Source organism: Oncorhynchus masou, chromosome 11 (genome assembly GCF_036934945.1).
Source record: "Oncorhynchus masou masou isolate Uvic2021 chromosome 11, UVic_Omas_1.1, whole genome shotgun sequence".
In the NCBI taxonomy this organism is placed as follows: Eukaryota; Metazoa; Chordata; class Actinopteri; order Salmoniformes; family Salmonidae; genus Oncorhynchus; species Oncorhynchus masou.
Window position 1 is genome coordinate 27,134,208 of NC_088222.1, and position 16,982 is coordinate 27,151,189.

General features: G+C 43.1%; 2 protein-coding genes across 4 annotated transcripts in view; both read left to right on the top strand.

Moving 5' to 3' along the window:
• LOC135548395 (dystrophin-related protein 2-like) overlaps positions 1-12,637 on the top strand; it is a 31,621-nt gene extending 18,984 nt beyond the window's left edge. Inside the window, exons 4-24 of one of the 3 annotated variants that reach the window (XM_064977956.1) lie at positions 1,390-1,546; positions 2,713-2,821; positions 2,998-3,260; positions 3,575-3,721; positions 3,935-4,013; positions 4,153-4,213; positions 4,596-4,657; positions 4,752-4,826; positions 4,935-5,154; positions 6,237-6,322; positions 6,425-6,582; positions 7,782-7,948; positions 8,039-8,150; positions 8,247-8,383; positions 8,498-8,563; positions 10,905-10,952; positions 11,078-11,209; positions 11,420-11,654; positions 11,774-11,897; positions 12,009-12,107; positions 12,305-12,637. In XM_064977956.1, coding sequence (XP_064834028.1) covers positions 1,390-1,546; positions 2,713-2,821; positions 2,998-3,260; positions 3,575-3,721; positions 3,935-4,013; positions 4,153-4,213; positions 4,596-4,657; positions 4,752-4,826; positions 4,935-5,154; positions 6,237-6,322; positions 6,425-6,582; positions 7,782-7,948; positions 8,039-8,150; positions 8,247-8,383; positions 8,498-8,563; positions 10,905-10,952; positions 11,078-11,209; positions 11,420-11,654; positions 11,774-11,897; positions 12,009-12,107; positions 12,305-12,324 — 2,557 coding nt within the window. In that variant the 3' untranslated portion in view covers positions 12,325-12,637. The remainder of the gene's footprint in view (positions 1-1,389; positions 1,547-2,712; positions 2,822-2,997; positions 3,261-3,574; positions 3,722-3,934; positions 4,014-4,152; positions 4,214-4,595; positions 4,658-4,751; positions 4,827-4,934; positions 5,155-6,236; positions 6,323-6,424; positions 6,583-7,781; positions 7,949-8,038; positions 8,151-8,246; positions 8,384-8,497; positions 8,564-10,904; positions 10,953-11,077; positions 11,210-11,419; positions 11,655-11,773; positions 11,898-12,008; positions 12,108-12,304) is intronic. The other 2 variants (XM_064977957.1, XM_064977959.1) reach the window with 2 other exon arrangements.
• Positions 12,500-13,993, top strand: rpl36a (ribosomal protein L36A). The gene is given in 7 exon segments (XM_064977067.1): positions 12,500-12,520; positions 13,030-13,107; positions 13,110-13,161; positions 13,395-13,436; positions 13,439-13,461; positions 13,638-13,760; positions 13,973-13,993. Coding segments are annotated over 7 exon segments (360 nt in total).
• Positions 13,994-16,982: the final 2,989 nt, after the last annotated feature.

Sequence of the window (16,982 nt, forward strand, 5' to 3'; positions counted from 1 at the left end):
CCATGTGTGTATGTCTTGTGTATGCTGATGTGAGGACTGATGTTTCTGGGTTAATTATTACACAAGGTAAACCAGTCAAGCGAAAGAAGAGAGATGCAACCCTGCATTTCCCCGGGCATTAGCTTTCAGCTTTCATACAGAACAACTCATTTTTATTTTTACTGTTATGCCAGTAGAAGTCAAACACAACTCTGATAGTTCGAAGCATGCATTTGTGTGATGGTAAAATCACATAATCATTTTTAAATTGCTTGTTGTTTATTTTGCCTAATAACAAGCGGTTTGAGATTCTGTCTGTAATGAAAAGCGCTATAAAAGTTCAATAAATTATTATCATTATTATAATAGATATTTATTCCACAATATCCTTAACTGTGATGTGTTTTCTTTACCAAATATGTTGTGATGTGCCCTCCTAGATGTATTTATATCATGCTACTTATCATCTGCCATCTGTTCATTTAGCCTCTGACTTTCTGGACCAGTGTCTGTGGCTCTGTTTTGTCAATTCTATATTTTCCTGTTTGGTTACCGTTTACAGTTTTGGTAAATTGCTACTTGTGTGCCGTGTTGTTTTTGTCACTGCCGAGGAAAGTGGAACTTATTGAACCAGGGAGAATTCTATGGAGAGCGGGGTAAATTAGTGCTAACCCAGAGCTTATCTCCCAGGCTTTAATTAGCACATAAACCATGAAGGGACCCCCACTGACTCTCACAGCACTTAATAGACAGGCTGGATGTAGCATTTTAATTGCTTGTGTTGACATTGAACTGACAGTAGTAGACGTTGCTCTGAATCATAGATAACACAGAGGGGAACATGCCCTGCAAGAATGTTACTTGTCAGTACCATGTTGGATTGTGCGTTTGAGGGTTCCCTCATTCAGACTGCTCGGCTCAGAAGTGGCCTCTGGCAGGACATTGATTGACTCTTGAAGTTTAGGTCAGGTCAGGGGTCACTGTTGAACTCTAGGGCATCTTTGGGAGAATCTCAATTGCATACTCCTCACATCCTCTTCCCTCGCCTCCTTCTTAAAACCCATTTGGAGAAGTTCACCTCTGGCTTTCTCATCCAATAGGTTTTGAGAAGGAGGTGAGGAGAGAGGATGTGAGGTTTATGCAATTGAGATTCTCGCACTGTGCTGATAGGCCTAGATGGAGAGCATGGTCTGGCGCGGTTTACTGAGGAAGTCATTACAGTACATTTCAAATACATCCATTAATGTGTTTGAAATTCTTAACCACCCACACATATAGATTACCCACTTTCAAACTTTTCACATATTTTGGAATGATTTGTGAGAAAATTGCTGTATTTACTCAACATTTAACAATGTATGTACGATTCGTGTTTGTCTGTGTTTCAAAATATATTTCCAATCCACACAGTGTAGGACTGGAGACTCTCTCAGACATTAATGAGAGGCTTCAGCGTTCACTACAGGGCATCATTGATTGGCTATCTGTGAAGGATGAGGAGCTATCTGACAGTTTGCCTTTACATGGCGATGTAACAAGCTACAAACATCAGAGTGAGATACATCAGGTAGGCCAAAACAATCTATAAGATATACACTACTGTTCAAAAGTTTGGGGTCACTTCGAAATGTCCTTGTTTTTGAAATAAAAACATTTTGTCCATTAAAATAACATACATTTGATCAGAAATACATTGTTGACATTGTTAATGTTGTAAATGACTATTGTAGCTGGAAACGGCAGATTTATTTTTAATGAAATATCTACATAGGCGTACAGAGGCCCATTATCCCATTCGTTTTATTGCTTCTTCAATCAGACAACAGTTTTCAGCTGTGCTAACATAATTGCAAAGGGTTTTCTAATGATCAATTAGCCTTTTCAAATGATAAACTTGAATTAGCTAACACAACGTGCAATTGAAACACAGGAGTGATGGTTGTTGATATTGGGCCTCTGGACGTCTACTGTATGTAGATATTCCATAAAAAAATCTGCCGTTTCCAGCTACAATAGTCATTTACAACATCACAAATGTCTACACTGTATTTCTGATCAAATGTATGTTATTTTAATAGACAAAAAATGTGTTTTTCTTTAAAAAACAAGGGCATTTCTAAGTGACCCCAAACTTTTGAACAGTGGTGAACATTTTATTTGTTTGACTTTTATTGGCAATTTTTTTTGCAGGATATGTACACAATACACATGTGCCGTATATATAAAATAAGAGCATACAAATGGCCTTGTACAGTTATTTCACATTAAGCCATTGTTTATGGGAATGGTTTTGATGATCTTTATATGCCCGTGCAAAATCATCTCTACAGTCTTTGACATCTGTCTGTTGTCATGAATCGCAAATTCCCAACACATGCAATGTATGAAATGTAGTCCAAGTGAAATTCTAAATAGAGAGAGAGTACTTCAACCCACATTATGATGTCGTCTGAATGTATTGTCATTGGAAATCAACACAGATTCAGTCTGAAGCCTGAGCTTGTGAATATTTCTTCTCTTGTTTGCTCCTGGCTATATTTGCAAGTCCACAGAGGTCTGTTATCTAATTCAGTTACAAGGATGAAAAAAACAAGATATCCAGTGTCTTGTGCATACTCCAGTTTTGTGGTTTTATTAACGTTAAGTCTTGTTATGCTGCTATGTACAGCACTTAACCCAGAGCAGATGGAATGACGATGGAACGGATGTCTGTTCTGTTGATCTCTTCTTTAGGTTTTCGTTGAGGAGTTAAAGTCTCGAGGACCCTTTATTTACTCGGTGTTGGAGTCCGCTCAGGCCTTTCTGTCACAATGTGCCACTGTGGATCCAGATGACAGTAAAGGTGGGGAAGTCAACAAGATATGGCAAACCCAATTATCAGAGCAATAAGTTAAGAAGTTAGTTATGTGTTCCTGGTTAGGAAGAAAATGCTTATTTCATAATAAGCTGAATCCTGATTTGTCATTGTCTCTCCAGTGAGATCTGCCCTTTCTGTTACTCTCCATCTCCTGTCTGTAGACGTGAGTACTCGACAGCAGAGTGTCGGTCGCTGGGTGTGGAGGCAGGCCGCAGTGGCCGGAGACCTGTGGGAGAGTGTGATGTCACGCAGTGTTCAGCGCCACAAACACATGCAGTGTACTCTGGAGCGCCTCACAGAGCTACAGGGGGCTGTGGAGGAGCTGTGCCTGGACATGGAGCAGGCTGAGGGGGTGCAGGAGGCCTGGGGGCCCATAGGAGACCTCCTCATTGACTCACTGCAGGACCACATCGATGCCACCAAGGTATGCAGGAATCAGCAACATACAACCATTTTTGTTTTCCACTACCAAGGTCCCTTTTTATTTTCCATTATATAGTGACTACTTGGACTAACATTGAAAGTGAGCTGATATGCTCCAAATGCTTAATCCGTGTGCATAGGCATAGAATAACTAAATTAGCAGCTATTCTCTGCACATTATATAGTTTGATTTATTCTAGATTGCTTTACCAGCAGATACAGTGTATTTGGTCAAAGACCCTACATACCAGGATGTTGTGTTATGATTGGCAAATAGTTGCCGTGTTAGTGACTGGCATGGCCTCTATGTTATAGTTGTTCCAGGAGGAGCTGACTCAGGGTCAGGAGGGCTTGAAGCATGTCAACCAGCTAGTCCACCAGCTGACCATCTCCAGTGTCCCCCTATCAGAGGACAACACCCAGGGTCTGCAGCAACTCAACACCAGATGGAAACTGCTGGAGGTACAAAAACAGGGAGAGGCTAAAATCCTATATGAGATTTTACAATCCTGATCTTCCCCTGCAACAATGTTCTCCAGCAGTCTCATTTTTCCCATCACTCTTCTAAAGCCTCTTGTTGTCAGATCACGTGTAGTATGTTACTCTGTCCCTGGGAATGTGCTGTAGCAGGCTTAGAGATGTGTGTGCTGTAGTGTGTGTGTTTCCCTGTTGCAGGAGTCCACTGAGAAGAGGCTGAGGCATCTGCAGGATGTCTACAGAGACTTTGGGCCCAGGTCCCAGCATTTCCTCTCTGGTAAGCTGCTTCTCTCTCTCTGCTGGAGAACCCCCTCAGAACACTGGTTACATTTGCCATTCTGTGTGCCCTTGCTCTTCTGGTTACATTTTCCATGCTACATTGTTGTGCTTGCTTGATTTACATTGTTTCATTTTAGGTTCAGTGCAGATTCCATGGGAACGTGCCATATCGCCCAACAAAGTGCCATACTACATTAAGTAAGCATAAATAAAAACACAAAACCAGTGTGAGAAAACATCAGCCTTCCAGCACAAATACAAGTCTAGCAGCATACAGTGGTTATTCCTTTAAAAGTTTAGAGCTTATGCCGCGACCGTTTGTGGTAGATGGTGGCAGATTGGGGTAAATTGTGTCATTCTGGCAACAATAGCTGACAAATAACGTGCCATATAATTATGCGGCACTCTGCAAGCTGTGCTGCAATAAGGCCGCAACTTTTAAGGGAAGAACCACTGTAGCATGTCACAACAGTTTCCCTCTTTTTGCGACCCGTGTCCCAGTTTGTTTACTGTGACCTCAATATTTACTGTGACCCCTGTCCCTCTACGTCTCTCTACATGTTACTCTCTCTTGCTACAGCCATCAAACACAGACCACTTGTTGGGATCATCCACAAATGAAAGAGCTCTACCAGGCACTTGGTAAGACTGAAGAAAAGGATCGCCATATGATTGCAAGGATGCTTCCTATTATGGTGTTGATCTAAAGGTGCCATTATTTACCATCTTTCCCCAGCTGATCTGAACAATATCAGGTTCTCTGCCTACCGAACAGCCATGAAGCTGCGACGTGTACAACAGGCCTTGAGATGTGAGTGTGTTACTGTGCCCAGTGGCCTGTCATATTAATTGCCCCACTCAATCACCGCAGCAGTAGTGTCACAGCTAACGCCCTTCTCCCTTTCCCCTCTACCCAAAGTGGACAAGCTGAGCCTTGGCTGTGCGGCAACGGTTTTCCAGGGCCTGGGGTCGGGGTATGATGACCCCGTGACGGACGCTGTTGAGGTTATGGATGTCCTGGAGGTCATCCATGCTCTGACCAGCCTGTACGAGCAGCTGGAGGAGAAACATGGCGTCTTGCTCGACATCCCGCTCTGTGTGGACATGTGTCTCAACTGGCTGCTCAACGTATACGACAGGTCTGCCTAATGGAACATCTTCTTAATTTTCTACAGTTTATTCCCCTTTTTGTCTATCCTTTAGCCTTTCTATTCCCAATCTCTATCTATTCCATAACATGTCACTCTCTCCACTCTTTCCCTTAAATATTTTCCCTCCATCTCCCTCTGCATCTTCCTCTCTTCCTCTAAGAGACATCCTAGGTCAGTCCCACATCAGGGGTTGCTCTCTCTATCTCTTAGATAATTTAGCTACAGTACATCACTCTTAGCAGGGCTCCTTGGATTAGCCATTCAGTTTAGTGAACAATATTCCCCAGGGCAACATCACCAACCAAGTATCAAATAAATATCCAATGATGCGTGACAGCGCTCAGTTTGTGTGTGTGTGTTTTATACTGCGGCCTTTACGCTCTTTGGATAGCGTGCATTTGTCCCTGGGCAATTGTATGTGTGTGTGTGTGAAGACTGTGTGGACGTGTTTAACTTCTTGTGGGGATCAGAAGTCCCCACGAGAGTAGTAAACAAACAAACATTTGACCAACTGGGGACATTTAGTCCCCACGAGGTCAAATGCTATTTCTAGAGGGTTTAGGGTTAAGGTTAGAGTTAGTGTTAATCTTAGAATTAGGGTTCGGTGCTAGGGTTGGTTTTAGGATTAGGGTTAGGAGCTAGTGTTTGGTTTAGGGTTAAGGTTGGGTCTTTGAGTTAGGGTTAAGGTTAAGGTAAGAGTACGGGTTAGGGTTAGGGAAAATAGGATTGTGTGTGTGTGTGTGTGTGTGTGTGTGTGTGTGTGTGTGTGTGTATATAGATGCATTCATATGCACTTCAGCTGAGTGGCTGAAGGCCAAAAGAGTGAGTATAGTGCTCTGGGGCTAACACCTGGATATCTTTTGAATGTGCGTAGGTATTGAACCATCTGCATTTGTGTGTGAGAAGGAGAGAGATAGTGAGGGTGTATTACTGCATTATCTCATGCTTAGATGGCAGTTGACTCTGTTGAGTAAGAATGTATACCACTGTGAAAAAACATCCACATCACTCCATACTGTGCGGCAGTCAAACACTGAGACTTCCTCTTTTTCTCTCTCTGCACCCTCTAGTGGCCGTAATGGGCAGCTGAGTATCCTGTCCTTCAAGACAGGACTGGTGTGTCTATGCAATGCTGAGATTCAGGAGAAATGCAAATGTAAGATGTGCTTTGTTACTGTATATGATGCATTTCCAATCAATCGTACAGAGAAGTGTAGGTTGTGTCCTATATGTCCTGTCTGAGGAGAGGGTATGTCAGATCTGTTCTGGCAGGTGTCTGGGCCTGGTGGATGTGCTGACCAGCAGCACCTCAATGCCCTGCTTCAGGAGATAATCCAGATCCCATGGCAGCTAGGAGAGGTGGCTGCCTTTGGAGGGAGCAATGTGGAGCCAAGCGTGGCCAGCTGCTTTCGCATGGTGAGCTAGGATTTACATTGATCAAACTAGCTACTACTGTTAAGTATAGCTAAGGTTTTCCCCATCTAATTCCCTGTTATTGTGTGAGATTGCAATAAGTAAAATCCATTCTGTGTTAAAAACTGATACTTGTCATTAGAGTATCTCCAATCTTGATATGTGATGTTGATTATCAAAAGGGATTTTGAACATTCTTTATTCATTTGTAAGGTGTAATCTATGACAAATAATGGGAGCAGCAGACTAATATCACAGAGGATTTGAGGCTGTTTACATGTCTTTGAGTAGCTCTGAGACCATGGTGGAGAGATGCATATGCCTGATTAAACACTGTGAGCCCTATTCAACTAACCATCTATGATGACAGTTATGCTAACTCAAACTGTATCATGTTAAAAGCTCATGTCAAACATTCATGATAAATACTGAGACATCAACGCCTCTGATAGACTCTTTTAGATCAGCCAGTCATATGTCTGCTGCCTCTGTTTCATCTTGACATATCTGAGTGAGATTAGTAAACAGTCAACTATGTCAAAGGGGTCATGGCATTTTAACAGGCTGTGTTAACTTATCTGAAAGGGCTAATTGCCACAGGCTCTGTCGCTCTGACCTTTTGCTGTCTGTCAGCTTGTTTGTGTGGGCTTTACGGAGGTACATATGTGTACACTGGTGTATTTGTGTACGTTGTGTATATTTGTATGTCCACATGCATGTCTGTTTGTGTAGTAAATATGTGATTTGTCCTCTGGTATGTCCCCATGATAGATACTCAGCAGTCCTTCACTCCAGTGGCATCGGGATGCTACTATAGTAGACAGGCTTTATCAGGCTCCACAGCTGGATTAGAGCACACCACTGGAACCCAAACGCAATGACAATTTAATTATGCAATTTCTCTCATCAAGGCCCTCAAGAAATGTAACATGGAGTGCCTTTCAAACCCTTTTTAATGAGAATTTAGTCCAGTAATGAACATTAGTGACTCATGAGGCTTGTCTTTAACATTTCTTATCATCAATGTCATTAATTATTTCTGGCAATGAATGACTGTGAAGCGCCAGTAATTTGCTACAGCTCTACTTAGTCAGTCTCTGAAGGGGACCAGCTGCCCTCAGGGTGCCAGAGAGCACAGGCCCTGCCTTCGGGATCTCTGGTGGTCTCATGGTCCTCTTCTCCTCCCCACCGTGTGGCTGCAGGCTCCTGGGAAGACCTCCATCCAGTTGTCCCACTTCCTGGAGTGGATGAGCCTGGAGCCCCAGTCCATTGTGTGGCTGCCTGTGCTTCAGCGAGTGGTCCAGGCAGAGAACGCCCAACACCAGGCCAAGTGCTCCATCTGCAAACAGTGTCCCATCAAAGGCTTCAGGTGAACCATAGGGCCTCGACAGGGGAACACCATTTCAACCATATAGAGAATGTCAATAATATTTAGGCTTTTTAACTAATTTTCCCCCAGATACAGAAGCCTCAAGCAGTTTAATGTGGACATTTGTCAGAGCTGCTTCCTGTCCGGGCGTACTACCAAGGCCAAGTCTTTAATTTACCCAATCATGGAGTATTACACCCCAGTAAGACTCATTTTATTATGCCATACTACACCCAAGCATGGCTACAAGAATATTCCCATGGAATTGCAATGTACATTATTTTTTGATCTCTGACAGACCACTTCAGGGGAAAGGATGCGTGATTTTGCCAAAACACTGAAGAACAAGTTCAGATCAAAGCAGTACTTCAGCAAGCATCCCCAGAGGGGCTACCTGCCTGTACAGTCTGTCTTGAGGTCAGGGAGTGAGGAGACGTGAGTCCACAGAATTAGTTCTAAAGCCTGGGAGGTCTTATGTGATGGCACATCTGGAGACTGTGAGCACAGATTGACTCCTGACTTTGATAGACATCTCTGTGCTTCCTTTAGGCCCAGCTCGTCCCCGAGGCTTCCCCACTCAGACACACACTCCAGGATTGAGCACTATGCCTGCAGGTATGAGTCAAGAAATCCTAATATAGTATCAGCCACCTGCTGCTGCCCATTAGCTGGGTGGACTTCACCCTGGGGGTGTTGGGTCAGGCTGAGTCAGAAAAGTGGGCCTGAAGCCTACCAGCGCTAGGGCCAAGAGTGGAGCACGCTGAAGGTTAGCAGTGTCCACAGAACCTTATAATCCAGTTTCTCAGGCAATAACTCCTGCAGCCTATATTTGTAACAGCTGGTCTGAGATCAGCAGCCTGCTGAACACTACGTGTTCCCCGGCACCGCTGTGTTTACTTCAACAAAGCAACTATTATGTCAGACACACATTTGTCAGTTTCTTTACTTCAATGTCAGTGAAGAAATCTCTAAAAACTTCTCTAGTAATTTCTTAATTTTCATCTGTTCACTATCCATGCATGCAGTCTTTATCTGTCCCTACATTCGGCCCTCAGCAGCACTGCTCACGATGTGCCTTTTCTCTGAAATAATCTTCTCCACACAGATGAACATGATGCCACTAATGAGTATGGTGGAGTGGCGTGACTTCCTTATTTCGGCTTAATCATATTAAAACAGTTAGTCTGGCGTGTCCTCTTTCTCTGCAAGATCATGTTTATAAGAAATTAAAGCAAAAAGTGAAGAAACACAGAAATGTAATTCTGCCAAGGAAATTGTCTACAGAAAAGCACAGAAGACTGATTTAGGAGCAGCTGAAGGAGCAACAGTTGTTCCCTCTTGTAATGTTTAGACTGCTGCATTTGTACTTCTGGGAATTCCCTCCTATGATACACATTCCATTTACCTCACAGTGAACTACAGTACCAGTCAAAAGTTTGGAAACACCTACTCGTTAAAAGGTTCTTTATTTGTACTATTTTCTACATTGTGGAATAATAGTGAAGACATCAAAACTATGAAATATCACATATTTTATATTTGAGATTCTTCAAAGTAGCCACCCTTTGCCTTGATGACAGCTTTGCACATTCTTGGCATTATCTCAACCAGCTTCACCTGGAATGCTTTTCCAACAGTCTTGAAGGAGTTCCCACACTCGTTAGCTGCTTTTCCTTCACTCTGCCGTCACACTCATCCCAAACCATCTCAATTGAGATCGGGCGATTGTGGAGGCCAGGTCATCTGATGCAGCACTCCACCACTCTCCTTGGTCAAATAGCCCTTACACAGCCTGGAGGTGTGTTTTGGGTCATTGTCCTGTGGAAAAACAAATGATAGTCCCACTACACACAATCAGATGGGATGGTATATTGCTGCAGAATGCTGTGGTAGCCATGCTGGTTAAGTGTGCCTTGAATTCTAAATAAATCACTGACGGTGTCACCAGCAAAGCACCAACACACCTCCTCCTCCATGCTTCACAGTGGGAATCACACATGCGGAGATCACCGCTCACCTACTCCGCATCTCACAAAGACATGTCGGTTGGAACCAAAAATCTCACATTTTGACTCATCAGACCAAAGAATGGATTTCCACTGGTCTAATGTCCATTGCTCGTGTTTCTTGGCCTAAGCAAGTCTCTTCTTATGATTGGTGTCCTTTAGTAGTGGTTTCTTTGCAGCAATTCGAGCATGAAGGCCTGATTCACGCAGTGTCCTCTGAACAGTTGATGTTGAGATTTGTTTGCTACTTGAATTCTGTGAAGCATTTATTTGGGCTTTAATCTGAGGTGCAGTTAACTCTAATTAACTTATCCTCTACAGCAGAGGTAACTCGGGGTCTTCCTTTCCTGTGGCAGTCCTCAGAGTCAGTTTCATCTTATTGCTTGATGGTTTTTGCGACTGCACTTTAAGAAACTTTCAAAGTTCTTGACATTTTCTGGATTGACTGATCATGTCTTAAAGTAATGATGCACTGTCATTTCTATTTGTCTATTTGAGCTGTTCTTGCCATAATATGAACTTGGTCTTTTACCAAATAGGGCTCTCTTCTATATACCTCCCCTACCTTGTCACAACATAACTGATTGGCTAAAACTCATTAAGAAAGAAAAAAATTAACTTTTAACAAGGCACACCTGTTAATTGAAATGCATTCCAGGAGACTACCTTGTGAATCTGGTTGAGAGAATGCCAAGAGTGTGCAAAGCTGTCATCAAGGCAAAGGGTGGCTACTTTGAAGAATCAAATATCTAAAATATATTTAGAATTTCAAAAAAGCATTTTTGGGGTTACTACATGATTCCATATGTGTTATTTCATAGTGTTGTTGTCTTCTATTATTCTACAATGTAGAAAGAAGTAAAAAAAAAAAAAAAAAAACACTTGAATGAGTAGGTGTGTCCAAACTATTGACTGGTACTGTATGTTTTTACTGTCTGCTTCTGTTCAAGACTCGCTGACATGGAGGACCAAAACTGCTCCTTCTTCAATGAGAGCTTGTAAGTTTATCATAGAAAGCTCTTACTTAATGATAGAAAATGAGACTGTGTCCAAGATGAACATTACATTATCTTTCTTACATGTCCGCATAGTTCATTCTGTCCTTCCCTCTGTTAATGGCCAGGGATGAGGATCAGTATCTTGACCGTCTGGAGCAGGACTCCCTGGCCTCCTGTCATCATTACATGGGTTATACAGGCTGTGAGACCCAGGATGAGCTGCAGAGGACACTGGCCATGCTGGAGAATGAGAACAGGTGAGAGGTCACTAATGCTCATGTCCTTATCATTTCATGAGTGGTGAGGTCACTCCAATCACATCCAAATCAAAATATATATTTCTGCCATCAGGGTATCAAATCATATCCAATCATCATTAGTTTACCTCTGATCTGCCATAAGAGCATAGATGAAAACATAAAAACACAAATGATTGCCTGGGGTCACAAAGGTGTAATTTCCCCCAGGGTGCTCCAGGGGGAGTACCGACGTCTGAAGTGGCAGCACGCTGAGGCCCAGGCATGTCCACAACTGAGGGAGGGCTCTGTGGACCCGGAGGACTACCAGGACCAGGCCTTGCTGGCTGAGGCCAAAGGCCTGAGGCACCATAAGGGCAGGCTGGAAACCCGCATGCAGATCCTGGAGGACCACAACAAGGTGCTAGAGTCCCAGCTTCACCGGCTCAGGGAGATTCTACAACAGGTGAGTCTCAGCAAGAGGTTAGCAAATAGGGGGATGCCTCGAATGCACAGTCCTGTCCACATGAAAGTGCATCCTTTTATTTCCTTGTGATTTTAGCATATGTTTTGTGAGTCCAACAGAACAGAGAGGGTTCAGAGGACAATGTATCGACTGGAACACCATCATCTGTGTACTCTCCTGTGTCACGAAGAGACCAGCTGGGGAGACAGCTAAGCTCAGGAGCCTCCAACACAGAACCCCCAGGTAATATACTACGCTAGTTTGATATGAGGATTAACTATCAAAGACATGTTGCCATTAGGGGCTTGTCTAAAAGGGAGCCCTCATGCCTTTGTTTTCCCTATGTGTAATCAGGGCCTGCTTTGGAGCCAGAGCAGGGTGTTACAGCCGATCACCTTCAACAGGTCATAGAGCAACTGAAGAACGTCTTCCCCTTAGAGACCAGAGAGAACGGTAAGTTCAAAGGGGTGATAACCTGGCACAAAGGCTGCATTCTTATGATCAATGGGATATCTCCACTGCATAATCCTTATTACATCAGAAAAATATCTCAAAAGTATGCCAGCCTTCTTTGACCGTCTCTGGATATTCTCTAATAGTGTGTACTTAGTACATTTAAATGTCTGTTCTTTTTCTTTTTGGCCCCATAGGTGTTGCATCACCTTTTTGACTTGTTCGCCATCCCAGAGACCAGACTGTGAACCTAACAACACCTATCGTTAACGGATAGCCTTTCAAGATTCCTCTCACTATGATCAAGCACATATCACTACTGAGATCCATGTGTGTTTTATCCAGCTTAATACACATTGAAATGAACATGTTTTACAAAATAAGTGTACATTATGGATGTCCAGTGGCCAAATGTACCACTGGATGGAAATGTGTTGTTTTATGGTGTTAGGCCCATCTTTGTCTATGTGTAATATTTCATGATGTTGATATTTTTTACATTTTCAAGAATTAATAAATTCATAATTCAATGTTTCTCTCTAACCGTTTAATTATTTTGCACAAAAAATACATTTCCACATGCAGTTATTCATGTCAGTATTCAATATTCTGTCTCTCAGTAATAGTTTAAATATATGAAAAAGTTATATTTCAATGTCAAAATGTAGGTCCACAGAGGGAACAGCCATACAAATCACTTATCAGTACTTTCCATGCAAGGATATTCTCTTCTAGTAAATGGACTTAATCGACAGGACGGCACAATTTTCACGCCACCATACTGAAGTGACTTTTTCGTAGCAGGTTAGGAGAATTTAGGAAAACGTTATTGAAACGTTATTGAAATTGCTAGCAAGCAATATGATACAGGCTTCAGTGGAGAGGAAGTCTTAACTATATCTTTGCTACAGTCATTTACTAGTGTTTATGTTGTATCTCGGTAAACGTACCGAAGACCCGCAGGACTTACTACAAGAAATGTAAAAAAAAAAAAACAACGTAAAACTCAAAGTTACCCAGTACAAGAAGTGCAAGGATTCTCTGTATGCACAGGGTAAGTTTGCCACGGAGTTTAACGTTCAAAATCACATTGTATTGGTCACATACACATATTTAGCAGAAGTTGTTGCGGTTGCAGCGAAATGCTTGTAACTTTTTAAACGTAGGCGCTATAAGCAGAGCTGCCATGTGTCGTTACTTCCCAGTCTCTGTCTGCTTGAACATTCACATGTATTTATGCGTGGTGTCTACCCCCGCATGCGTTAATCGGGTAACAATGTATTTTAGGCAAAAGGAGATACAACCGAAAACAATCTGGTTGTGGTGGCCAGACAAGCCTATTTTCAGGAAGAAGGTTGGCAAGAATCACAATGGGGAAATATTTTACAAATGCACTGTTACCCTAGTCTTCCCTTCTAAAGATGGGACTTGTTTGCAAATTGCCTGTTTTAGTTGTCTATCCAAGTCGGCACATGAATCATTTCCATATTTTTATGTTGCATGCTTGAACCCTTGTGATTTGTCCTGCAGGGTAAAACTACAAAGAAGATTGTGTTGAGGCTGGAGTGTGTGGAGCCCAACTGTCGACGAAAGAGAATGGTGCCCATCAAGCGATGCAAACACTTTGAACTGGGAGGAGACAAGAAGAGGAAGGTAATAGTACTGGGTCTCATCAGTTTTGAGAGCCAGCAAACCTTTGCGTCTATTGGTAGCCTAATTGTGAAAAGTAGGCACGAAGCAGAGGGTGGTGTTAATGAGATGGACACTAAGACAATTTAGCTTCTTATAGAGGGTGATTTGTATCTATTTGCAGCAATCTGTGATTTTTTTTTTAACCTAATCGCTATCCTTTTTCTTACTCTCAGGGCCAGGTCATCCAGTTTTAAACTTTCTCTTTTCTTGGGCCACTTAATATATATTCTAACTGTACCTGAACTTGTACTGTATTTACTGTTGTCACTTGATAATAAACCTCTAGTATACGTTGAAACATTGGAACCAGTCAGACAAGTAATCTTGAATTGTCTGACACATGCAGTTACACATGATAATGCCCTCCTTTTGGCAAATCTGACCACGACTCCATTTTGTTGCTCCCAGCCTATAGACAGAAACTAAAACAGGAAATGCCCGTGCTCAGGTCTGTTCAACGCTGATCTGACCAATCTGATTCCACGCTTCAAGATTGCTTCGCTTACGTGGAATGGGATGTGTTCCGGATAACGTCAAACAACATTGATGTATTTGGTGAGTGAGTTTATTAGCAAGTGCATCGGTGATGTTGTACCCACGGCGACTATTAAAACCTTCCCCAACCAAAAACTGTGGTTTGATGGCAGCATTCACGCAAAACTCAAAGCGCGAACCACTGCTTTTAATCGGGGAAAGGCGACCGGAAACATGACCGAATACAAACAGTGTAGCTATTCCCTCCGCAAGGCAATCAAACAAGCTAAGCATCAGTATAGAGACAAAGTAGTCACAATTCAAAGTGTCAGACACGATAGGTATGTGGCAGCGTCTACAGTCAATCATGGACTTGTCACAGGTCTGCTCATAGCCGGTGGCAAAAAATGAGGGGAGACGAACAACAGGTATAGGCCAATCAAAAAGGTTCTTTAGTTTTGGTTTACAATATTCATTTAAACAAAGAAAAGGGAATGAGGTGTGAAAGTATCATAATGTAAGGTGTATGTAAAGTGCAGGGATGTGTGAATCTGTGTGTGTGTGAATGACTGAGTGAAAACTCTGCAAAACTACAAAGGAACAAACAAAACAGGATCATACCTGGAGGAGCAGAGAGAGAGAGAGACAAGAGTGACTAGAGAAGCCATTTAAATACCCTGAGCCCAGGTGACTCCAATCACTAAGGACCCTCCTCTGCCTGCATGAGGAACCGCCCCTGCACTGCAGGGGAGGGGCCGTGACAGACAACAAAAAGAAAACAAACCCTGTCGCGGATCCCGATGTCTTGCTCCCAGACAAACTAAACTTCTTTGCTCGCCTTGAGGACAATACAGTGCCACCAACACAGCCCGCTATCAAAACCTGCAGGATCTTCTTCACGCAGCCAACATGAGTAACACATTTAAACTTGTTAACCCTCGCAAAGCTGCCGGTTCAGATGGCATCCCTAGCCGCGTCCTTGGAGCAGGCGCAGACCAGCTGGCTGGTGAGTTTACAGACATATTCAATCAATCCCTATCCCAGTCTGCTGTTCCCACATGCTTCAAGAAGGCCACAATTGTTCCTCTTCCCAAGAAAGCTAAGATAACTGAGCTAAATGACTATTGCCCCGTAGCACTCACTTCCGTCATCATTAAGTGCTTTGAGAGATTAATCAAGGATCATATCGCCTCCACCCTACCTGATACACTAGACCCACTCCAATTTGCTTACCGCCCCAATAGGGCCACACAACGCAATCGCAATCACACTGCCCTTACCCATCTGGACAAGAGGAATACCTATGTAAGAATGCTGTTCATCGACTACAGCTCAGCATTTAACACCATAGTACCCTCCAAACTCGTCATTAAGCTTGAGACCCTGGGTCTCGACCCCGCCATGTGCAACTGGGTCCTGGACTTTCTGATGGGACGACCCCAGGTGGTGAGGGTAGGAAACATCTCCACCCGGCTGATCCTCAACACTGGGGCTCCACAAGGGTGCGCTCTCAGCCCTTTCCTGTACTCCCTGTTCACCCATGACTGCGGGCCATGCACACCTCCAACTCAATCATCAAGGAAGGAGGAGGTGATGGCCCTCGGAGTATGGTGTCAGAAAAATAATCTCTCACTCAACAAAACAAAGGAGATGATTGTGGACTTCAGGAAAGAGCAGATGGAGCACGCCCCCTATCCACATCGACGGGACAGTAGTGGAGAAGGTGGAAAGTTTTAAGTTCCTCAGCGTACACATCACAGACAAACAAAAATGGTCCACCCACACATAGCGTGGTGAAGGCACAACAGCGCCTCTTCAACCTCAGGAGGCTGAAGAAATTTTGCTTGTCACCAAAAACATTCAAACTTTTACAGATGCACAATCAAGAGCATCCTGTCGGCTGTATTCATGCCTGGTATGGCAACCTCTCTGCCACAACCGCAAGGCTCTCCAGAGGGTAGTGAGGTCTGCACAACGCATCACTGGGGGCAAACTACCTGCCCTCCAGGACACTTACACCACCCGATGTCACAGGAAGGCAAAAAAGATCATCAAGGACAACAACCACCCGAGCCACTGCCTGTTCACCCCACTATCATCCAGAAGGCAAGGTCAGTACAGGTGCATCAAAGCAGGGACCGAGAGACTGAAAAACAGCTTCTATCTCAAGGCCATCAGACTGTTAAACAGCCAACATACTTACTCAAATCTCTAGCCACTTTAATAATTAAAAGTTGAATGTAATAAATGTCTCACTAGTCACTTTAAGCAATGCCACTTTATATAATGGTTACATACCCTACATTACTCATCTCATATGTATATACTGTCCTCTATACCATCTACTGCAGCTTGCCTATGCCGTTCGGGCCATCGCTCATCCATATATTTATATGTACATATTCTTATTCATTCCTTTACACTTGTGTGTAAAAGGTAGTAGATGTGAAATTGTTAGATATTACTGCATTGTCGGAACTAGAAGCACAAGCATTTCGCTACACTCACATTAACATCTGCTCACCATGTGTATGTGACCAATACAATTTATTTTCATCTGTAGTGAAGTTTGGATGATGCCTCCCCCCCCCCCTCTAATTGACTATCAAATGTGAGCAGAATGTAGGTTCTAGTTGTTAAATACTCCTCAGAAAACAAACTAGATAATCCCTATGTATTATTCAGTGTTTGTAATGGATTAGCTGTGGA